Genomic DNA, 25,741 nt, shown 5'->3' on the forward strand with positions numbered 1-25,741 from the left:
AATAATGACCTCTGAAAACACATAACACTAGATCATTATAAATGAGCAGCTAAAATAGGTGAATCAATGAATTATCCCAGTGGAAGAACCAAAGTGAGGTAGTGTTTTAATTATGTGGTAATAACACAAACTCTGACAAAGGTAAGTAATTTCTTCCCTCTGCAAATACTACTAAGCAATCCTCGAGTAGAGTGCTTACCTGCACAAAATACTTCTCTACCACACTTATATACAGAAGATATATATCTGTTTTTTCTCCAGGACTTAACCCAAGGGGTGGTTTTCATCCATTCTTACTAGGTAAGCAGCACCACAGGCTGTCAATGTATACAGGGATGCTTTCATCTCAAGAACTGCTAAAAGTGGTTAATTCCACATTCCTGACAGCAATTCTACCAGTACTGGAATTATGGAAGCAGCACATTTGCCTGCTGTGAGCACACAGCAAGTCTAACGTGTCTGGCTCTGCCAAACACAACAAAATCAACAGGCAGCCACCTAAAGCAGTAACCCTGAACTCTGAAGCTGCAGGACACAGAGCTGGCTGGTCTTCCTGTGGGACCCACTTTGGACAAAACCTGAAATCAAAATCATCAAGTCCCACCAACAAAATTTATAATAGTAGTATATTATCTACCTTATAGAGGCATCAAATCAATATTATTAGAAGTAATATGATCTAAACTAGGAGTGTAGATTCATCCTAAAGTTTGAAGAAGAAAATATAACTGAGGTAGATATATATATAGATGTACATATAAATAATTAAATAATTATATGTCAGAAGATAAACAGTAGCTTTGAGGTCTTGAACCTACTTAGCTTCATTTCAATTATAATATGAATATTGAGATCATATAAATCAGCCCAGATGTACCTACGGTATAAGATGGTTTAAGTATCCTAGAAAACTACAAATGAGGAGACCATTAAATAATTATGCATTCAAATACCTATTCATGTCTGTAGCTTTTTTCTACAATTCCTTCTTGGCCCTGCTTTAATCCCCACTGAGAGGCTTGGAGGGGGGGGTGGGGGGGGGGGGGGGCGGCAGAGAGAAAGGGAACTACAAAGGGCTCAGGCCACATTCAGGATAAGAAAAGTCCCAGTTCCAGTGGCAGTTCACAAGTTACTACAGTGATCCTAGGATTCATCCCATGATGCAAATCTTCTGTGAAATAGCAACAGATGCACAGAACCACAAGATAAAAACTCCACAGCCTCAAACTCTTCATAGTTTGTAGTTAACAGCATTTCCCTTCTAGTAACACATTGTAATAGGTAAATTATACATGCAGATAAGATTTAATTTTCATTGTCAATATCCAAAATAAAAATCAATCATGAAACATAATAAAATATAATATTCTTCCAAGCTAACTCTTCCATAATTACAGACTATAAGAGTAAACAAAACTAGAGGGAGAGGGAGAGGCAGGGTTAAATCCTAGGCCATCATAAACAACAGAGACCATTGGACTTCATTAGTAAATCCATATAAAGTTCAATTCCTTTTCTCAAGCAGATATTTTTTCCTGAATTAAAAGCCTGAACAGAAGTAAACAATCTGTCAAACCCTCCATTAATGTTATGCATGTAACAGCCACTTTTACAGATATGCACCAAATTTCAGCAAAACACATGGAAACTCACAGAACTGACAGAAACTCATTCTGTGGAGACAAGACTCTTCCTATAAATTTGCTTTCAGAAACTTTCACAAGATGGACTAGACAGAATCTAGAGAGGTATTTGAGGGGAAGAAAACAATCACTTAAAACCTGATTATCAGCATCCATGATGTATGCTTGGCATTTCATAATCACATGCTGATATCTGCACTCTTATATACAGGCTGTTTAGTGAGGCTCTTCACATGAATATGTTCAGCTCTGGAGTAAATTTAAAACTAAATAATCATATTATCTAGATAAGATCTCCAGATTTAAACAGCTTTCATTATTAAAGGAAGAACATGATCAGCTTTTTCTGAGAGAGCAACTGCATTTATCTTATCCATTGCTAGTCACAAGGATTGAGACCAAACTCTCAACATTTGAATGTGCTGTGAATATTTCCTGTGAGAAAATGTCACAAGGTAAGAAGTAGAGAAAAATGAAGAGCTCAGAATTTTTTTCTCTCTGCATCATGGTGCACAAGACAGTGCTTCTGGTAAATAAGATACAGAAAATGGCAAATCTTTTCTTTTTTCATTTTCTCTCTCTCTTTTTTTTTTTTTTTTTTTAAAAGAAAAGGACTATAGACCTTTTCAAACAAATTTATTTCAGGGTGCCAATGCAAACAGGTGGTAAAAACCACAGAAAGCTGTTGTGCTTTACCAAAGGCCAGTTTGCTTTAAGGAAGCCTCTATTAAACACAACCTTTAAATTAATAAGGAATAAGGATTCATTCTCTTGCAGCTCCAGCCAGAGCTGTACATGTGAGCAGAGCCCTTATTGACCAGAAGGGGAAAGAAGAGAGGCAGAACCCACACTCTCTGTGAAATCCCCTTGAAGGGGATTCAGGGAAATAGATAATTTTATGGGCAAGCTGGGACTCCACCATTACCACTACTACACCATCCTACATGTGAGGATATTTCCACATAGAACTTATTCCTTCAGATAATTTTTTTCTCACAAACAAATGGTTATCAGCAAACTTTCCTCATCCTGGTTTTATGAATATTGCCCATGGACTAGGGGGGAATACAGCACAGAAGAGACCATTTCATATGCATATCACAAATTATAATAGACACTCAGACTTGATCTGATCTGATCTTGCCACTCAGCATGAGTCACTGAATGACTGAAATAGATGGAAACTACTTCCAGTATTTCTCTCCTGACAACAAAGCCATGCATCACTTTGAAAATATTTAGATGAAGTTCACACAAGTGTATGCTAAGTATGTGGACACGGAGGGAGTTTTGAGATATCTCATTACTTCCACTGCTCATTAGTGGATAGGACAGTATATTTCCAACACTTAGTGGTTTTCAAAGGGTTTTTTAATGCCAAAGTAAAAAGAATAATCAGGATATCACAGCTACCTGCTCCCTTTGTCATTGAAGCAAGCCCACACTGACAGTTCAAAGCATGTCTGAATTAAGTGTTTATCTTACTGAGAAACAATCCATTACCAGTCACTAATGATCTTTTTTTTTTTTTTTTTTTTTTTTTTTTCCCTAATGAATCTACCTTGAAAGGCATCTTCCTGGGGTTTCATGCTATTCACAATTGTTAAAACATGAAAACTGGACTGGTTAACTTGATAGTTAACTCTGATGTTAATTAAATGTCAGCTTTATGAACTGGAAACAATTCAGACAATGCAAGTCAATCATTGTATTAAAGATGATGTGTGCAGCAGCTCATCTCTCAGTACAAGCGTCCTGGATCTCTACTGGCATAACTCGTACTGTAAAGGTGCAGGTCCAAAGGGCAGTTTTGACATGAGGAAACACACAAGCCTGGAAAGTGAAAGTAACACAAAGCAGTTTCTGATACCTTTCTGATACCTTGTGACAGCAGAGGCAAAAAGCTACCTGTCACAAGCCATGCTTGCACCTGGATCTCCTACAGACAGACACAGTCAGAATATGGGGCAGCTTGTTATTCTTTCTGCTGCTAGTGGTTTTCATAAAAATTATTGGTTAAAACAATATTTTTTTCTAGCATGCCTGTCCTTAAGCCAGTCTTGGGCCATTTGCAAAAGCCACATTCCCCTTTCAAAGGTAATTGTCAAACCCTTTTCAAAGGTTTTTACTGTCAGCCAAAGCACTTAGTTGTTTGCTGCTAGAAATAGTAGCCCTTATCTCAGAATGGTAATGTCACACTCAGGTTTAACTGGAAATAACTTATTTTCCACTCACCCTCCCCAGCACAGCCCAGCATTAGTTGGATGTTCCTCATTGCTGCTGCACAGATACACAGAGTCCTTACCAAAGCACCCAAAATCTTCAATGTCTCCTCAAAGAGAAGGGCCCCCAGCCTTACATCATAGAACTGATAAGAGAACAATGTAAACTTCATGCAAAAATCTCAGTGTCGGGATTCTTCCTGGGCTGCCCTGCCTGGATCACAGGTGTAGCTGCATTGCCTCATCCCCTAAATAATCTGTCCTCCATAGTTAGACTTACTCCTTATCTGCAGTCTAGCCAAATATCCTCTTAAGACATGCAAGGACGTCCATGCTGGATCAGACCAATGGTCAGCCCAGCTCAGCATCCTCTGGGATAGTGGCCAAGACCAGGCCTGAGACAGAAATCAATACAGGCAGTGCTAATCAGCAAGACAGACAGTACAACAAACCTTCATTGCTTTCAGAAATTTGGGGCTCAGAGGTTTCTTACTGTAGAGGTATTTCTGCAAGAAGGTCACTGGGGCTGCTGGGGCCTTTTGGGATCCTCCCCACTCAGAGCCAGCTCAGCTGCAGCAGATTGCTCAGGGCCACAGACAGTTTTGATTGTGTGCCAGGACAGATACCATACAATCTTGTGACAAACTCTTTCAGTGTTTAACCACCTTCCCATTAAAAAAACGGGATTTGGAATTCATTACTTTAATTGGAAAACTCTAAGATACATATTTTTTCTGGTTTCTGGATTTTCCCTATGTTGTTTATAAGGATTCCTGTCTTTGTGTGTCAGCTGTGGAGGCATCTAGAATTGCTTCATAATACCCGGAGAAAGAAGATAATTTGTTTACAACTTGCTTATCATAATAAATGCCAAAATATTTCTCATCTCTCACAGTAATAAAAGTCAGACAAAATGCAATTATTTGCCACAAGGTAAATAACCTTTTAATGCCATCTTCAATTCTTGGAACTATTCTCATAGCTTTTTTGCTCTTACTGTGCATCTGTTGCATTTATTTCTCCCCTTGGCAGGAGACTCCCATATATTATATACATTTGAAAGAAGTATACAGGCTAAGAAGGAAGCTTTACATATTTCAGTCTTCAGACACACATTTTCATAACAATATCAGGAATAGAGAAATATATTAGAATAGAATTATAGAAAGGTTTGGGTTGGAAGGATCATCTAATTCCAATACCTCTGCCATGGGCGGGGACACTTCCTGCTAGACCAGGGTGCCTCAAAGTTTCATTCAGCCTGGCCTTGAACACTTCCAAGCACCCACAACTTCCCTGGGCAACCTGGTCCATGGTTTCAACATACAGTAAGGAATTTCTTCCTTATATCTAATCTAAACCTAAACCTGACAGTTTAAATACATTAGCCTTTGTTCTACCATTATATGTCCTTGTAAAAAGTCCTTCTCCAGCCCTTCCACAGCTCCTCTTTACGTGCTGAAAGTGCTATGGGGTCTCCCTGAAGCCTTCTATTTTTTAGGCTGAATAGCCCCCAGTTCTCTCAGCCTGACTTCACAGAAGAGGTGTTCCAGCCTTCTGACCATCTTTGCTTCTCTTCTCTGTACTTGTTTCAACAGGTTCATTTCCTTCTTGTGTTGGGGACCCCAGGGCTGGACACAGCATTCCTGGTGGGATTTCACAAGATCTGAGCGGAGGAGCAGAACCCCCTCCCCATTCCCCCACTGCCCACACTGCTTTTAAAGCAGCTCAGGACATATTTGGCTTTCTGGGCTGCAAACACACATTGTCAGCATATCCTAAGCATTGATTCACCAACACCCCCAAGTTCTTTTCCTCAGGGCTGCTCTCAATCCATCCTCTGCCCAGGAAGATGCCCAGGACCATGTACTTGGTCTGGTTGAACTTCATGAGGTTTGAATGGTCCCACTTCTCAAGCTTGCCCATGTCCCTCTGGATGGCATCCCTTCCCTCCAGTATGTCAACCACACTACACAGATTGGTGTCATTGCCAAACTTGTCAAGGGTGACTGCCAGGTTCAATTCCCCTGCCCATGTCCTCAAAACTGTTAAACAGCAGCAGTCCAATACTGACCCCTGCAAAATGTCACTTGTCATGCAAGTGCTCTGCACACAGATATTGAGCCCTCAACAGCAACTTTTTGAGTTTAACCAATCAGCCAGCTCCTTATCCACCAAGTGGTCCATCCATCAAATCCATGTCTCTCCATGTTAGAGACAAAGGATATCATGTGGGACAGGGTAAAATGCTTTGCACAAGTCCCAGTAGATTACATCCATTGCTCTTCCCTTATCCTCCAACACTGTAACCCCATCATAGAAGGCCACCAAATTTTTCAGGCATGATTTGCTCTGTTACCAACCACATCCTAATTTTGCATCTGCCTTAGCACAGTTTCTAGGAGAATCTGCTCCATGATCTTGCCAGGCACAGAGGTGAGACAGACTGGCCTGTAGTTCCTCAGGTCTCCATTTTTTTTTCCTTTTTAAAACCAGGGGTTATGTTTCTCCCTTTCCAGTCAGTGGGAACTTCACCAGAATGCCATGACTTCTCAAGTATTATGGATAGTGGCTTAGAAAATTCTCTGAGAACTCCCTCAGGTCCTATGGATGCATCTCAGCAAGTCACATGGACTTGTGCATCTTCATGTTCCTTAGTCTTGAACCTGATCTTCTCCTTCAGCGTGTGGTTCTTCATTCTCCTGGTTCCTGCCTTTGCTTTCTGCAACTTGGGCACTGTGGCTGGAGCTCTTGTTGGTGAATACTGAGGCAAAAGAGGCATTGGATACCTCAACCTTCTCCATATCCCAGGTAACAATGTCTCCCATTTCCTTCTGGAGAGGGCCCACAGTTTCTCTAGTCTGATATTCCTATAGCTCCTGACTAGATTTGATTCTATCAGGATTTTAGTTTTGCACACTTGACCCCTAATTGGCCAGACAATTTCTCTGTATTCCTCATATGACATGTGTCCTTGCTTCCACACTCTTTTCTGCATTTCAGTTTACCCAAAAGCTTCTTGTTCTTCCACACAGGCCTCCAAACATTTTTGTCTGATTTCCTGTTTGCTGGGATGCATCTCTTCTGAGTTTGAAGGTGATCTTTGAATATCAACCAGTTTTCTTTATTTCCTCTTCCCTACAAGTCTTTATGCTACAGTACTCTACCAAAAGGAGCACTTTAAGAGGGACAAGGTCTGCCTTCCTGAAGTCCAGGGCAGTGAGATTGCTATGCACTCTCCCCACTTCCCTAAAGGGTATTGAACTCCACCATTTCATGGTCACTGGAGACAAGGCTGCCCTTGGGCTCCACATTCCCCTCCAGCCTCTCTTGTGTGGTGAGAACAAGGTCCAGTATAACACCTCTCCTTGCTGACTCCTCTATCCCTTGGAGAAGGAAGTGCTTTCCAGGAACCTCCTGAATTGTTTATGCCCTGCTAAGTTCTCCATCCAACAGATATCAGGGTGGTGAAGGCCCACCATGAGAGCAGGGCTTGTAAGAATATAAGGCTGTTCCTCTCTATCTGCAGAGGGCTTCATCCACTTGGTTTTCCTGATTGAGTGGCCTATAGCAGACCCTATAATGTCACCTGTCCCTGCCCTCCCTTTATTCCTGACCCCTAAGCCACTGGTCAGCTCTTCATCCATCCCAGAGCTCCATGTACAGCTGGTCATTGATATAAAGTGTGATATCCCTCTTCATCTTCCTTTGCTGTTCTTCCTACAGAGCATGTAGCCTTCCATTCCAACACTCCAGTCACAGAAGTCATCCCGTCACATCTCTGTGATATTAGGAAATCAGACGTAGAATTCTGTATTCACAAAATAACCTTGTCCGTGTTAAGAAACAAACAAAAAAAAATGGGGCTTTGGGAATGGGAGAAGCTTCCATCTGACAGTACAGTTCACAGAAGAACATTCATTTAAACTAAGATGTCATACAGGGGAACAAAAGAGTTCACCATGACAAGGCTTAAGTGTTGTTCTTTCACTGTCATTTAATGTAAAGAATAACCCATAGTTACATTAGAGATGGAAGATCAAACAAAATTTAAGACTGTGTGGTCATCCCTAGATCCTCATAGAGTTTGTTGCAGAGTTTTGGACTGGGTGTTGAGAAAACTCCACTTCTTCTGGAAAAAACATCTAGTGAGCAATAAAGCAGGTTTCTACCTTGGTTTAAAGATGGATAAAAGGGTGGAAAGAACTATTAAGGCCTTAGAAAGATTATAGGGATTAAGGCAAATACAATATGACGTAATGAGCCCCGTACAAAAAAAAAAAAAGAGTTGTCTGCTTTGAGCTTTGCTGTAATGCAGATAGAAGAATAAATTATATACCAAACATTATCCAAAATAAATCATGGACCATATCTAATGGTAAATTAATTATCTCGGCTCCTTAGACCTTCTGTTTTTCATAAAAAGCAATCCCTCTAGACAGTCTGAAGAGAACGGAGTGCACTTTTTTCCCTGTAACTGTGAGAATGAGGAAATAGGGCTCAAATTCCCATGTGTTAAGTTAAATTTCAACAGCTTGAATTTTAATATGGCTACCTAGTTATAAAATATTTGCTGTAAAAATTTTACTCGTATAATGAATTTTTGGATGTTTGCAAGATTAGAATCTGCTGCAGAAAGGACAAATCAAAAATACTGGCTCCAGGCAAACCAGTTTCCAGTGTTCTACTCATAATTGCAATTAGTGAGCTTAATAAAGTCCAGCATATCATACTAGTTTTACAACCTCTACTCCTTTAACTCGTACTACCATGACATCTTACAACAAGTATAGGGCAAATGGGTTGGATCTACAGAATTATGTTATAGTTTTCCCTTCAGACTGACTTTTTGTCCTTTCTGATGATATTTAAGAAAATATTTTTGAGTTAATTGAAAGCCATTTAGTGCTTCCACCAAATTGCTCCTCAGTGACTCTGGAGCAGATACACTTTCTTATTACCAAATGCCTTTGATTTCTTCTCTGCACACACAGACATGCACTAAATTAAAACTTTCCATTGAAGTGGCATTAGTTAGGCACACAAGGCATACCAAGTTGCTCTTAGGCTTCCTGCCAGAAAGCCAGCAGTGCTGTTGCTTTCCTTCATTTACTTTAAAGTGTCAGCAAAACAGGCAATTTATGGCCACATAAATAAGGAGGCAACAGCCCATGACCATGATCTGCAGCAATACAGCACAGGCACAGACGGTGAGTTGGTCCCGTTGCCTGGGACTGATTCATGTTGCTGAATACAGAATCAGAATACACTTTACCAAAGTGTCTTCTGTAGCACCATAATAAAACACATCACCAGTATGAGTGTTTAAAAAGTATCAGGGAACAGCATAAAATATCCTATTAACAAAGCATGGGACTTGTGCAGATATCTATTATTCACCATGATGAAAATTTAACTTGGTGATTTTATACACATACCAGCAGGATGTAGACATATCAAATTGTGAAATGAGATCTGGTTTTTATCAGGATATTGGGATTTTTGTTAAGAAATAAAGAACAGGGAGAAAAGCCTTTCAGTCTGATACAGCTTTGTCCTTGTGGGCAGGGATTTAAAAAAACATCCAAAAAAAGGGGAGATATCTGAAAATATATGCAATTGTCAGAAGCATCTGAAATAGTCTGTAAGACACAGCAACTGCTTTCATTATATCGCTCCAGTTTTGCTTCAGAAGGCTTCAGAGATATATCTGGCAAGCTAACCCTGAGAGAAAATCTATTCGTGACCACCAGTGTAGCCATTCTTCCATATGAAAATGCAGCAGAGGTTGGATGATGCCACTTAGCTCTGTTAGGTGCTAATTGTTACATGTGTGCTTTTCACATTGAAGTTGGAATTTTAAAAAGTGGTTTCAAATTGAGAGTAAGATTCACATGTAGCAGCAATATTAATTCTCTAATCTACAGACTTCATTTCCTAAAAATCAGAGAAATGTTACTAAACTATTTTTGCAGCCAGAATCCAGCAGGAGCAGCTCTGCTAAGACTAGATATATACCATTAACAGGAGATATCTGCAGGGCACTGAGGCCCAAGCTCAGCATAAAATCTGAGCATGAAGAAAAGTTCATCCTTGCCTGGGAAATTTCTTCATGCTTTCCTGTGCCTGAAGAAATGACTGAATTGGGGCATGAGTACCTTCAACTGACTTCATCATTCAGCAAGACTGACCTTCAGTTTATATCTTGGCGTATTTTTCCTCCAAATGCTGTTTTTAAAAAGACAAAAAAAAAATTTTCCTCATCCTGCATACTCTTGCTAAAGACCATTATTAGAAAATTTATGCAAAATCCTGATTTCTAAATAGAAGCAAAATAATTCCAGTGATTATGAAAATGCAGCAGTTTGCCCTTCTGCAGGAACTTGAACAGGGAACACACCCTGTAAAGTAAAAAGCCAAGCCACACATTCAGTATATCTTAAGGTCTTGCTCAGGAATTCTCTGCCTTCTGAATCTTCTAAAACATAAGGGATCTGGAACCACAACAAGAAAGGTGTCTGCAGTTTTGTTCACACATTTATTGTTTGAGATAAACTGAGAAACAAATAAACACTTTTCATTCCACTGCAAAGAAAAACAAAACAAAACAAAACAAAACCCAATCCTGTCACTAAGATGTTAGGTCCTTTTTGTATTTTTAAGTGCTAGCCTTTGAAATCTTCTTCTTTTTGAAGAAGGAACTTGTGGTATTAAAGGTTATAGCTGAAGTGCAATTGTAATCCATAATTAAATAAACTGCAGGCAATGATCAGACACTTCTACAGAAATTCCAAGATATAGCAAATAAACACAATTAGTATCATTAAATAATTCTGAATATTACACCTACAGCATGAAGTTGGTGTAGAAATAGAGGTGACTTTAACAAAATATATATGCCAAGTTATCTGGTTAGCTCAAGTAAAGGTCTTTAAAAGGCACTGCAAAAGGCAGAGTAGAGCCTTATTGTGAAGTAGGATTCTGTAAAAATAAAATTGAGAACATATTAACAGTTTAGAAAAGTTTAAACTGACTTAAATTTATTTTATATTTTCATTTCTTAAAACATATATTCAGTATATAAAATAAATATAAAATATTTTATTTTTTATATACTTATTTATATATATATTTCTAATTAGGGATGCAGTTGCTTAAAGCAAATTTTTAAAAGCTGTTCACCATTGTGTAAAAATTTTGTGACTTTCTTTGTATGTGTCGGAAGTCAAATTTTTATTGGATGGATTGTTAAACTAAAAATATGTATTTTCTGTCTTCTATTAGATATACAATAATTCCATTAGAGCTTAAGCTTCAGCATATGAACACTGATTGGGGTTTTTACATTGTACTGGGCTGGATTGGGATGCAGTTAATTTTCTTCACAGCAGACCATATGGTCAAGTGTTTTGAATTTGTAATTTAAAACCTGTTGGAAACACATCAGTGTTTTGGCTGCTGCTTACAGAGTGTCAAGTTCTGCTCTGTTCCCCACTCTTTACCCCTGTCTGTGTCTGTTACACACTGTGTTGCCCATGTACATCTGTGTTCCAGACTGCATCTGTTCTGGTTGAATAAAATCTGAGTGTCACAGCTGCCTTATCATTTTACATTTGTCAGACTCCAGATCCCTAAACAATGAAACTGCAAGAAATTAAAAGTTCATATTTTAGAGTCAGCAGTGAACTTAAAAAGAGACCATGTCAATAGATATTATTTTGCAGTTCACTACCATAACAAAGTTCAGCAATAAAAAAATTAATTCTGTAACACAGAAGAAGACACAAAGTATGTTATAGCTTCATTCAAGGAGTGTTCTTTCCAATTAAAAAGCAAAAGAAAGGGGATTGCGACCGCCATAGTTAGGGTCAAATCAGATAATTATTTTTGTACACTTACAAATCCCAAAGAAAAAGCTTTGGCAATGGTCCTAGTGTTCAGTAATGAACAGGGCTTTGTGGGCATCCACTGGCCATGCTTTAGAACCTGGCAGGGGTATCAGAACAAACAGCAACAGTCCAGGTCTAATGCAATTAAAACCATGACATTTAGAAACATGTGTAAACATGCTCTCCCTGCAACAATAAGAAGAAATTAGGCTTATATTATCTTGAAAATAATCTTGAAAACACTACAGTATGTTCATATCAGGAGTTTATAATATAAATAAACATTATTTCCTTAATTTTCTAATCAAAACCAGATATAAGAAAGTCAGTAATTATCAGTGATTAAAAAGCTGATGTCTTTCAAAATCTCATCATCCTCCTATACCAATCATACTATTTGTCCAGTTTAACTATTATCTAAGTTAATAAACATGGCAATAAGATTAGACACTGGAAGAGAGGTTTGTTTTCTATTTATCTCAGGACTCAAATTGCTGCTGACAGACCTGGCCTAAGAAAATTGACTACAGCTTTCCAGGATGGCTGATTGGATTGCAGTTTGGAAAGAAAACTATTTGCCTCCAGAAACAAATGCTGTGTTATGAAACTCTTGGACCACTGGCCAAGACAGACCTGGCCAACCATCACAAAGCACCAAACCAACCATCAGCACCCAGCAGAGGCTACCAGCTGGATTGGCCACAGTGTCTCAGGCTGGAATCACACCCTATAAATAAAATGCTCTCCACAAAAAAGAGTACAGTTGAAATGCTGATATCATATCATATCAGGGCAATCAGGGTCCTTAGAAATGAGAGTAATTTTATCTTTTTTTTTTTGTTGTTTTGGTTTTTTTTGGATTTTCTTTTCTTTTCTTTTCTTTCTTTTCTTTTCTTTTCTTTTCTTTTCTTTTCTTTTCTTTTCTTTTCTTTTCTTTTCTTTTCTTTTCTTTTCTTTTCTTTTCTTTTCTTTTCTTTTCTTTTCTTTTCTTTTCTAAACATATACCATGTGCAAGGCTCTTCAACAAGGGGACAAATGGATGCAGCTCCAGGAACAGAGCAATATCACGCACATACACTTAAGCAAATGTCCTCATGCTCCTCCAATTGCTTCCTTCAAGCTGCTAAATTCATTTAGCAACCAAATGGTTTGGCTCTGAGGGATGGATTTGCCACTCAGGCTATCTTTTGAAGCACTCCAATTTAGGCAAGAGAAGGAAAAGAAAACTGAGCATGCCAAAAAGGAGAAATATTCTCCAGTTGCATGGACAGCTTAAATGAGCTATACAACATGAGGTTTCCAAACTGCAGAACAGAAATAACTGCAGGTAAGAATACCCCTGAACATCGCAATAATAGTGTTAGGTAGACAGTCAGAGTGGCCTTGCAGATCCTGGGAATGCATTGATTGGGATCCTTTCTTTGCAGAGCATCTTCCACACATAAAGAAGGTTCCCAAAACGTAAAAATCCCTTCCCTAAAGTTATTTAAATACTTCTGTGTTCAATATGAGGAGAATGGTATCATCAATTGCTCTTGAAAGATGGAGATGAGTATACAGCATGAATAACACAGCCCACAGGAACTCATTGGTATATGTACTGACCTCTGCTATTTCACTGCTGGTGTTCATTGTAGATTAAATTAATTGTGTAAAAATTTGCATGATAGAGAAACAGATGAGAGGAAAACACAAGAACAATACAGAGAAACCACAACCATTCAGCACTTAAAATCATAGGATCAGCTCTGAAATTAAACTGAAATGAAGAGGAATTCACCTCTTTGTTAGCTATGTCAGTTCACATTAACAAGAGTCTTATAAAGCAGTTAAGAAATACCTGCCTCACATGCAAAGTTTGTCAAAGCTATTGTGTCTAGACTGTCACTTTTTCCAGCCCATCCAACAGGGATTATCCACTAAAGATTAACTTTATATGTAAAATTAAGAGAAAGTTATCAATGAAAAAGCAGTTGAGATACTATATACACCTGATAACTTCCAAAGATCTGGTGACAGGAGATAACTCCATTTTTGAGTCAAAGTTATGCAATTTCATGGAGATTATAATTAATAATGCATTATTAGAACCAATTAAAAACATTTTTTTTAAGAAAATAAACCTTAAGTCATCCTTTCCTCCAGAAAAATACATTCATTCTTCATTATATTTCCAAATTAATACACTATTTCTTTTTAAGAAATGATCCAATGTATCAAACCAAGATTTCAAAAACTCAACAAAGGCAGTTTATTTATAGGAGTTTTCAGCCTTTAAAAATAATCAATACATTTTCTTGGTTACAATTAATAGTTCTCTATGAAAATTACATTCAAAACCTACTACAATAGTTAGAACAAAACATCTGACAAGTACTCAATCACTGCCAAGCTAAAACATGGTACCAATCTCAAGAACACTTGAGGTAATGTCCCAATCTATGCAGAGGGCTACTGTGACTCCCTCCCTTTTTTTATTGCAAGTGATTCAGTACAGTCTGCATAAAGTGAGACACAGCAGAACACAGTACAGCAGAGGAACAAAGAGCTTCTGGTTCCCCAAATGCACCTTTTTTCATAAAACCTTGTTTGTAGATATGGAAGAGAATTTCACATTGTCTGTAATATTCTTTATGAGGAATTTGCATTTTCATTGTAATCAAGATTAAATTTGTGAGGAAAAAGATTAAAAAATAATAAAATTTCATGCCTACCAATCAAAAACACAGTTCTTAATTTTGCCATTGCTATATAACACTAAGAAAAGATAAAGAGATGATCCTAGGTGGGAAAACTTGTTTAGGTCAAGCCATAGAGAGTTTATAAGGAGTTAAACTACACATTGGCAAAAACAACTAACCTGCTTAAATATAATGTAATATAATAAATTATTTCATTTGTTAGAATGTCAAGATTTACTTGAGTGTTAATATTCTGCAGAGACGACTAATTAAAAACAGAAATCCTCAAATGGGAAGCTTGTAATTGTTACTGTACCCTCCTCAGCAGTTATATCAAACGCATCACATTGACAAAACAACAGATTCTGTCCTTATCTAAAAATACAAAGTTTCCTTTTACTGGAAAGATACCCTAAAAATGTATTGCATATGCATTTTGTATACAAGGTAGCAATCTGGAGTCGGCTGCCAATCCCACTTCAGCCAGACACAAAATCCCCTGCTGAATTCTTGGCCATGGGAGCGGGAGCACAGGACATCGGGGAGCCCCTGGCAGCAGCCTGACTGCAACAAGGCTGCAGCTCACACTGAAGCCTCACGCAACTCCGGCAGGAGCTTCAGAAAACCAAGATGATTTTTCTTGTCATTTGCCACCTCTAACTCCTGCAGACATGCAAGATGCTTCTTCATAGGTGCCTCCTAAGGGGAAGGCAGCCTCCTCTCTTCACAACAATTCAGAAGAGTGAGGTGTCTCTCCAGGTACCACATTAAAGGAGCTCTGCTGCTGCGCAGGGCAAATATTTCACTAGGCTGGGGCAGAAGTGCTGAAGGCTTTGACTGGCTTCTACTAAAAACCCAAAAGCCTGCCAGCAAGCACAAAAATCAGGGAGTTCACAAGAGGGAATGGTTTATAGTATCTTTTTTATGCAGGGAAACCTCACTCCCTTGCAGAAGACCCACAGGTAGTAGCTGATAACCTGACAGGGTGCCTCAGGGTGCCAGGAGGGACTCCTGTGGCTGCAGGAGCAGGGTGGGAAGCAGGGACACACTGTCTGATGACAAATACAGATTACCTGATGTTTATCAAAGATGCAGGAAGCACATTCCATGGACTCAAAACTGTTGATTTTTTTGGAGATATTTGGGGTACATTAGATCACAGAGAGTAACAGAGGGATGCTACTTTATATCAGTACAGACTCCCTAAAATGACATGAAAGAGCCTATCTTACACTTGTTCCTTGTTGTCCTGGTGTTATTTGCCATACTAGAAAGCAGGAGGGATGTCTTCCAGCACTAGTACAGTGTCATTCTTACACATTATACATTTGGCATTCTTGCCTTGGGGGTGCTATTTGCCATTTAGGCTACCTGGCCTGCATGCCACATACCTGACAAAGTAGATCAGAGCTTTACAGCAAAGAAAACATAATCATTGTAATAGAAAAAGTAACATATCTATCTGATGTTTTGTATAAAAATATTTTTAGAAAATGTAAAAATTTCAGATTAGTCACAACAGCCATGCTATTTCAGTTTTTTGAGATGAAAAGCATAACAAAAATGGTGGAAACTGACCTCTTAGTGCCAAACATGATGGTGTGGGCTTGTTTCACATTTATGAACAGAGTGTTCTGCACAGGCTGCTTATATTGACCTGGATGAGAAGAAAAAAGAGGTATTTTTAAATCAAGAAACTCAGAACCTTGATTTCAATATCCTGAACAATAAGTACACATAGTAATTATCTTCCAGGGAAACTTCAGAGAATACCTGGTAATTTTACAGAAATTAAGAGGTTACCAAAAGTATGCAAAGGCTAACAAATACAAGATAAAAAAAAAACTAAGACCAAATCCTACTAGTAGGGCTTAAACCTGACATTATTAGAGCAGTTACTCAACAAGAATTAGGCATAATACTATATGATAGTACAACATCTAAAAGTCCTTGCTTCTTACAGTGAAATTCATGTGTCCAAGTGAAATGCATGTCCTTTAAAGCAGCTAAATAGATCTTTCTGTATTTCTAGTCTGAACAAAGTTATATAAACTTATATCTTAATTGTGTTTTGGTGCTCAATTTGTTGAATGATTATCTCAGTAAATTAGTCATTTTTCCAGAAAGAAAACATTATTATAAATAAGAATTTTCCCAGTGTGGGTCTACTTAATGCACACCTCAGGTATTATTATTATTGTTGTTGGTATTGATGATGTTGTTGTTACTATTATTATTGCTATTGCTATTGCTATTACTATTACTATAGCTATTATTATTGCAAAGAGAAATTCCAACTTTTACATAAAGTATGAGATTACAGAATATTAGAATAATTAGGTCAGGAGAAAGTGCCTAGTCCAGCCTTCAGCTCAAAGCAAGTATAATTAGATCATTTTGCTCAGGGGTGTGTCAACTTGAGTCTTGAACATGTCCACCACCTCTTCTGGAAACCAGTTCTTTTACCTCATCATCACCACAGTAAAAATATTTTTTCTAACATTTAACCAGAGTTCTCCATATCATACCCTGAGTCTACTGCCTCTTATAATATACTCTTCTGTATCATATATACTCTTATATATCATGTGTCTACTGCCTCTTAACATACCTCCAAGAAAAAGCTAGCTCTATCTCCTCTATACCCTTCACTCAGGTACTTGTTGACAGCACAAAGGTGATCTCTTGCCATCTCTTCTGACCCTGAGTTGATTCAGTCCCCTCAGCCTTCTATTGAATGCCATTTGCTACAGTCCCCTGGCCAGTTCATTGGTCTCCATAAGTTGACATCCTTCTTGTTCTGGGGAGCCCAAACTGGACATAGTGCTCCACAGTCAGTCTTGCAAATACCAAGTAGAAGGCAAGGATCTTCCCCTGGCCTGCTGGCTAAGCTTTTGCTCGTGCAGCGAGGGAAACAGGTGACTTTCCTTGCTGTAAGGGCACCCAGCTGGTTCTCATGCAAATTGTTGTTCCCTAGGTACCCCTCAGATCCCTTTCTGTCCCACTGCCTCCCAGGCATTTGATGAAATGTATCCCAGCCCGTCATTTTAGTCAAGGTCATTCCACCCCATTGGCAAGACTTTGCACGTGCTTTTACTGAACTTTGTAAGATTCCTGTCAGCTCATTTCTTCAGCCTGCCCGGGTCCCCCTCAACGGCAGCGCTGTCCTCCAGCAGCTCCTTCCTCGGGCAAGTCATTGCCTCACGCAGTGTGCGGGTCCCAGGAGAGGCCCTGGGGCTCTGCAGCCCCACACAGGCCAGCAGCAGCCTCCCTGATGTGCCACCCAAGCCAAGGGCTCCAACAGGCAAAGGGCTTTAGCACCAGTCTGTGACAGGGACCGTGCCCTGTGGGGTGCTGAAACCAGCCCCGCACCCCCTCCACGCTACTGCAGCAAGTCTGAGCAGAGATGCTGCATGTCTCTGCTGTGCTAACAGCTGTGGCAAGGCTGACACTGCTGCTCCCCAGGAGCTTTGCTCTCCCAAAGCAGGATTCAGCCATTCCCAGGAGCAGCCAGAAGCAGCTCCCAGCAGAACTGAGAGCAGAGACTCAAAGTGCTGCACAAACTGGGAAGAGCAACAACCATGATGCCCTCACAATACATAATATTGGTGCTAGTGAAATCTTTCTGCCCTTCTCGCAAGTGTTCAGTTTAAAGCAAAAATAGCTTACAAATTCAGACATTCTATCCCAGCTTAGTTGATTTGTTAAATGTAAATGTGATATCTAAATACAAATGTTTTGTACATCAGGAAGAAGCTGCAATTACATTATCTTGACTGACGGGAGAATTTTTGTCAACAAACTCCCTTCTAAATTTGTAAGATGCTCTGAGGGATTTCATGTCTCCATGTCAGATCAGATAAAATGACACCAGGTGAAATGGCTTCTTACTTCCAGATGAGGAAGCAGCATTTTCACAGCAAGATATTTCATTATGGGTTGAGGCAGTGACATTTTTGTCTCAATTTACCAGCTGCTCTTAAAGCATTTTCTTTTTTGGTTTGTGTAGGGTTTTTTGTTTGTTTCAGTGTGTCTCCTTAACTTGTACAGCTGCAATGAGTTGAAGGGAACCTCCTTCTTCCTTTTTATGCCCTCTTGTTCCAGAATCACAGCCTTGCATCTGGGCAAGAAGCACAAGTATCATCAGCCTGAAGTACATTTTCATTCCCATGCAATTATTCTCCCTGCCACTTACTAACACCAGTCCCTCTACACTGAGACTGTAACAAATGCCTGCTTCCAGTTATTTGTCTTGATTGGGAATTTCTGAAAGCTTTAAGTAGGCCAACTGAAAATCAATGGTTTTGGGGCATACACATTCCCAGCATGTTCTGAGAAGTCACATTCCAGTTCTGTATTTGTGATTGCCAGGCTAACCAGAAGCTATGTCTATACTGTCAGATATGCAGCTCAGAGATGGAACAGGGATGAGATTAAGGATTGCAACTCAGCCTCTGCCCCAGTGCATGTCTCAAGCCATTCAGACAGCTGATTATACAACGTGGAGACTAAGTGTGATTGTGCTGATATCTGAGTCAGGCATTCCATTCCTGTTAGAAATAACAAGGTTCAACCTCCAGAATCCAATTTTCAGAGGTATCTAAGTTGTGACCTAGAAGTCCAGCTCCCATATTTAAAAATGGCACAGTTGCTTATGACCCCATGAGCATCAGTGGAACTTTGACACTGAAAATTTTAAGTCAAATTTATTCAATCATTTGATGATCTTTTCCATTTCCACTAAAGAACATAATTAAAAAGCATCTTATATTAATAGTCAGGACTGCCTTTATGTTTGCAAGAACTTTAACTGAAGGGCTCTGATGCTTTCTGTCTCTTTTTGGATATAAATAAAAACATTAGGGATTGACATAAGGTACTGAAGTTTTGTCATGGTTTGACACTGGCACAATGCCAGTGCCCCCATGAAAATGTGATCCCTCCCTTGAATGCTGTGAAGTGGAATCTAGAACAGAGTGAAGCAGGCCCAAGCTTAATAACAGAAAAAAACTTTATTAAACTACTACTACAAAAGAAAAGAGAAAACTAAAGAAGGGGAAAAAAAAACCACACAAAGATCCAAATGAAAACCTTGCAAAACATTCCTCCCCCCACCACCCAACTCCAACAAACCACAGTGAGACACAATCTGGACCCCAATCAGGTTTCCACCCTCCAAACAACCGATACTCAGGCCATTGAGGGAACAGAGTCTCTCCTGTGCCACAGACCCCCCAAGAAACACAGCTGCCACATCCTGTGTTTCCATGTCACACATGGCACCGCCCGGAGAAAAAGTTTGCCATGGTGACCCTTCTCCTTTCCATGCACAGTGCTCTCACCACCAAATGCATGGATGGTCAGACTGCCTTTAGGATTTTTCCTTTCAAGGATGCCCTGCCAAGAGGGGAGAAAACAACAGTTCAGTCTTTCATTGTTTGGGACCACAGTCCCCCCCCATTTTCCCCTGGGGCCGAGGGCTCAAGAACAGAGATCTTCTTCTCTTCTCTTTCCTTTCCAGGGCAAGGCGGCGCCACCACAAACCCCCTAACCTTTTCTCTGTTCACTCCACTTTTGTCTTTTTCCCAGCTGAAGCAGGTCTCTTGACTCACTGGCATCCTCCCAAAACACAGTCCCTCTTGACGGAGAAGATTGGTTCAGGTTGTGGCTAACACAGAAAAGTCCAGCCAAAAGCCACTCCTTGTCCCCCTCCCATCCAGAATTCCTCCTCCCAACATCCCATCCCAGGGTCCAAGGTGTCCCTCTTCCTCTCTTTCAAACCGAGGAGGGGAAAGGAAAATTCACAAAACTCATTTCTCAAGGAAGGGTTAAAAGTCCGAACTCCCAGGATGGCTCGATGCCCGGACATCCAGCAACTCCCACACAGCTGGGCACCTTGCAGCTCCCCCCGCTCCTCCTTCCTTGTGGCTTTGTCTCTCCCTCTCGGGAGAGGAACTCTGGGGGGGGAAATGGAGACATCCCAGATTTCTTCCACCCTTCCATCTGCAGGGGCCAGCCCGGTTCCAGTCCTTTCACCACCCTTGGGACTTTCGGCCTACCTTTCTCAGGCCATGGGGCTTCCCCTCCCACACCCAGCTCGTGGCTGGGCAGGGGAGGTTTGCACTGCACGCTGACCGGAACCAAAGAGAGCGAGTTCCCCTGGGAATTCTGCTTTCAACCCCTCTATGTTCTCAGAGGTGTGTCTACTTTCAATTGGTCAATATCTAAATTGACCTCTTCCTTCCGGAAAAAATTATCTTTCCGTGTCAAACCACGACAAGTTTTCAGGAAACAGGACAAGCTATTTGATGGTATAAAACTGATGAGCAGCTGAAGCAGCTTTCCTTCTCCTGAAGGTGACTGCTGCAGAAGTAGGAAGAGGAAGGTGTTGTATACAAACTCACTGAATTGTTGAAGTTGAAAAAACCCTTTAAGATCAAGTTCAAGCATTAACCCAGCACTGCTATCTAGCTCAGCAGAAACTTTGCTGGTCTCATCAATTTCCTTTTCCTCCAGGCACAACTGCACTTTTTAGAAAAAAAAACCCAACACCTAAACTGATACAGTAACACAATATATTAAATGAAACACTTATTCAAGCTTTGGACGTTTTTCCTTTGCACAGAAAGTTTTTGGTTTCCTAAAGCATTTCACTGGCTTATTGAGAGTAACTGTGTCAACTGCTGCCTTTCAGCTGAACCTACTCCCTTCTCTGGTGGAAGGTACAGTTCTCAGGGAAAAGTGGCATAACAGCCTTGGAAAACCACCCTCATTTTCCTGTGAACAGTCACTTTGAATGGAAGCAGATGTGAAATATCATTTATCTACTTGGAGATAAATTCTGAAAGCTATGACTTAACAGCAATACCAATTTCTAAAATGTCTTAAAGAGGCCACTAAAACTGGCACAAAATCTCAGTGAATTTTCATTTGCACCAGGTATATTTAAGAATAATTTACAGAGATTCACACTGACTGCTTAAAGCTATGTAAATCTGAGCACAAGGATAAAAAATAAAAATATTTTCAGTTAAGAAACAATTGCATTATAGTAAAAAATATGGCAAAGGATGTTCATATAGAATTATATAATATGATCTTTATCAAAGATCTGGAGGAAGCAATGGAATGCACAACCATCCAGTTCGTAGATGGCCTCAAATTAGAGGAAATCAGCTGATATGCTTAGAATCACAGAATGACTAGGCTGGAAGAGACCTTCAAGATCATTGAGTCCAACCCAGCCCTAACACTTCACTAAACCATGGCACCAAGTGCCACATCCAGTCTTTTTTAAACACAGCCAGAGATGGTGAATCCACCACCTCCCTGGGCAGACCATACCACTCTTTCCATAAAAACTTTTTCCTAATATCCAAAATATATTTCCCTTGGTGAAGCTTAAGACTGGGACAGGGCTGCCACCCATGGAGAAATGGACAGGCTAGAGCCATCAGCTGACAAGGTTCTCATGAAATTCAGCAAGGACAGATACAAAGCCCTGTGTTTGGGAAGGGAGAAACTCTTGCAATGGCATAGGCTGGGCACTGCCTGGCTGGATGGGCAGCAAACTGAGCATGAGTCAGCAGCATGTTCAGGCAGAGAGGTGGTAAACAGCATTCCAGACTTTATTAGCAGGAACATGGCCAGCAGACAGAGGGGAGGGATCATACTGCTTTATTAAAAAGTCATCAGACCCTTCCTGAAATACTGCATCCAATTCTGCAGCCTGCCCTTGATGCAAGAAGGACACTGATAAACTGGAGCAAGTTCAGGTGAGCACTGAGCCTCATGGCCCAGAGGGGTTGTGCAGCCTCACTCATTCGAGTGTCTCAAAACTCATCTGAATAAAGTTCTGAACAACCTGGACTGACTTCATTTGCTCTGAGCAGGAGGATGGACTAGAATCCTTCAGAGGTCCCCACCAAATTGAGTTATCCTGTGTTGATATAAGTCCAGGTATGAAGAAGGGAAAACAAAGAAGGAGATGTGAAATGATAGTTGAAGCTAGGATAATTAAAATATAATGCTGGTACAAATACAATGACAGGATAACAGATTGTTTTCTACTTGAAGGAAACGGCAAGTGTAGCTTCTGTCACTAAATCCACACAATATATTCAACGTGGTGCTGTAGCTGAACTCTATCACTCATTCCCTCTTAGATCATCCACCTCTGCCTGTAGGCAATTCAAGACAAACCCTAACTACTGTAATTGGAAAGAAATTTTTTGCATGATATCAGTGGCATACTAAAGAACTGTATTGATTCTTAAATCAGAGAAAAAACAGAAAAAATAAACAACCATTTGCCCTGTGTATTTTCCTCTCCTTCACCTTTATGGTAGCACATAGAGTTTCCTTTCCTAAGATTTCAGGATACAAGGACATTCTTCTATCTCTTTTAGATTGTCTTAAAATCTAAGTTCCTTGGAAATCTAAAATGGGGGGAGGGGGTAAGACTGCTAAAAACTGCTTGCTCTTCTCTAGGCAGAATTGCTGGACCATCAATTATTTATTGTTAATTAAGCAGTGGATGTGGATAAAATAGCATGAATACAGAAAAGACTCACAGGCAGTAGCCAGGAGGACTGACCAGATTTTCATTATTTTTCTTTATTTACAAAGATTTATAAAGCTTGAAAAAGTTTCTCCCACCCCTCCCTTCATTGCTGGCTCAACTTCACTCTTGACTTCAATCTCCCCTCTCAGCAGCACAGGTGGAAGAGGAATAGGGGTTGTGGTCACCCTGAAATGCTTCATCTCAGCTGCTCCTGCTCCAGTGTGGGGTTCCTCCCACAGGAACCAGCCCTTCATGCACTGCTCCCAGCTGCTCCTACTCCAGTGTGGGGTTCCTCCCACAGGAACCAGCCCTTCATGCACTACTCCAAGGTGTGTCCTTTCCAGAGGTGACCTGTGACCCCTGCAGGGGACCCCTGCAGGTCCTGTGATCTGTGCCAGAAGAGCTGTGCCAGCATGGGCTCCTCTCCATGGGCTGTCTGGGGGCTGCAGCCTCCTCAGAGCTCGTGCATTGCTGTGGCATGGGCTCTCCACTGGCTGCAGAGCAGAGCTCTGCTCCACCATGGCTCCCCATGGGCTGAGGGAGGGCACTTTACTTTCTTCTGGTCTTCTCCACAGGCTGCAAAGCTGCTCTAATGCCCAGACCCCCTCCTCCCTCTCCTTCTGCATCTTCATGTCTACAGAGTTGTTCCTCTCTTTTTCCCCTCGTCCTCTCTCACAGCTGCCCCACAGCTTTTTTTACCCTTCCTTACAATTGTTATGACAGAGGCACAAACAGCATCACTGATGTGCTCAGCTTTGAGCAGCAGCCGATTCACCTTGGAAAATCTGGAACTAGCTCTGTGAAACACTGGGATGGCTCCTGCTGTCATCTCAGGGAAGCCACCCCTGCAACTTCCCCACTACCAAATCCTTGCCATGTAAACCCAGCCTTCTGTCTGATTACAAGCCATTTGAGAAAATGTATCAGATTTCCCTATGCTGCAGACAAAATATAACACAGTTACATAATTTACAGCAGCAGAGGGAGGACTGCAGGGATCATAAGTAATTCCACATAAATAAAGATGTAGAGATAAGACAATTCCTAGGACCAAAGCTGATGAACTGCTCTTTTCTGTACTCTTTTGCTCTATTATGAAATGTAGTGGCACTGTAAGCTAATCCAGTATTTCACAAACATTGTATTTTTTAACAGATAAACACACTCTCTCCTCAAAATAAAATAATGTCAGCTAATTGTGACAGCAGGGAGCAGAACTGTACAGACCTGAATCTCTAGTCAGCCAAACCAAAGGTAGAAAATTCTGGAGGATAGAGAAGTGAACATAAGCTTTGGCTGTAATTATCTAAACTAATTCAAGAGACAAGAGTGCGTACAACTCAGATAAAAAAGAATATGTCAAATTCATGAGTTTATTAGCTATTATAATAAAAAAAAGGCATAACGGGGTTTTTGTACCTAATTACAGAAACTAGAGACAACAGTAGTAGATTCATCTTAGGAATACATAGATTCTGTTCTTCAAATTTTGACTTTTAAACTAATGCTATGATAATGATTTTCATTTTAACTACAGCTCCAGTGGTAATTACTTACATCTAAATTAAAGATGTCACAACTATACAGAAATAGTAATTTCAATACATCAATTTCTTATTAAATAGATACTCAAACACTTCCATTTTGTTTAGCTTGTTATTCAAAAAGTTGACAATAAAAAGAATGACATTTCTTCAATACAATATGAAGAGTATTTGTGCTTAGTCACTAGCTGGTTGAAGACCATACCCCAAGATATGATAATGCAAGTTTTCTTAACTGTATTAAATAAAGCTTTTCTCAGCTCACTTACTGTCTCCCCTAATCAGCTGCCAAGTCTGTCTATGTATTCCTATGTAACCAACACCAGAATACCCCTTTCATTCATGATCACTGTGGTTGTCTCACTTCCATTCAATAATGACATTAATGGTTTTCATTCTATCTTTTGAAAGTAACAAATACAGAAATGACAATATAAAATATTTACAGTACCTTCTTTTCCTTTCACAAATTGTATACATCCAGTTTTGCTGCTTTCTACTTCAGCTCCTTCTGAAGATGAAAGCTGTACAATGAAGTTCTCAGCTAGAATCAGATCCAAGAGTGCTGCTGCCTATAGACTGTGTCATTCTCAGGCCAAAATTTTGGGCCAGATCTGTAAGAACTAGTAAACGTCTCTTAGATCAAAGCTTACCCTTTAAGTTTGGTAAATAACTGAAGTATTCCACTTCTTGGCACTATGCAGCTTTCACCAAGCACAGCTGTAGCTAAGGTGGATTTATCACAGCACAAAAGGCTCATGTGTGACTGTGGCCCCTAAAGGTAATTCTTCACTAATTTGTCTTTCAGTACCACCCTGAAAAACACTGGCTGCAGTCACAGTTCTAACTTTCCACTCCTAAGGATCAACAGACCAAGTTCTACTGTTTTTCTTTCTAAGCAGAAGTTACAAAATTAACTCTTACAGAAGATACTATTCTTAGGAGACACATTTATTTATTTTACAAAGACAGCAAAGAATAGGGAGAAAAAGAAAACAGGAGTACCCCAAAACTGAAACCAGCCAAGGATATGCTCAATGAAGGACATGCTCAACTTTTAAGGCACTTTTGGTAGAACAAACAATAAGTGGATCACAGGAGTCTCAGAAATTTAATGAACACAGAAGAGTGTTAAACAGGTGACAGTTATCAGGAGACTGCTTATTGTTTAATCTTTGTCCAAAGCAAAATATGGTTTA

At 40.0% G+C, this 25,741-nt stretch overlaps 1 protein-coding gene across 12 annotated transcripts in view; it reads right to left on the reverse strand.

The window, feature by feature from the left end:
• OXR1 (oxidation resistance 1) overlaps positions 1–25,741 on the reverse strand; it is a 259,555-nt gene that overhangs the window by 208,819 nt on the left and 24,995 nt on the right. For 10 of the 12 annotated variants that reach the window (XM_021546455.3, XM_021546451.3, XM_021546444.3 and 7 more), the window contains exon 2: positions 16,014–16,092. The exons of the other annotated variants lie outside the window; for them this stretch is intronic. In XM_021546455.3, coding sequence (XP_021402130.2) covers positions 16,014–16,092 — 79 coding nt within the window. The remainder of the gene's footprint in view (positions 1–16,013; positions 16,093–25,741) is intronic. 12 annotated transcript variants of the gene reach the window in all.

This window comes from Lonchura striata, chromosome 1, assembly GCF_046129695.1.
Source record: "Lonchura striata isolate bLonStr1 chromosome 1, bLonStr1.mat, whole genome shotgun sequence".
Lineage (NCBI taxonomy): Eukaryota > Metazoa > Chordata > Aves > Passeriformes > Estrildidae > Lonchura > Lonchura striata.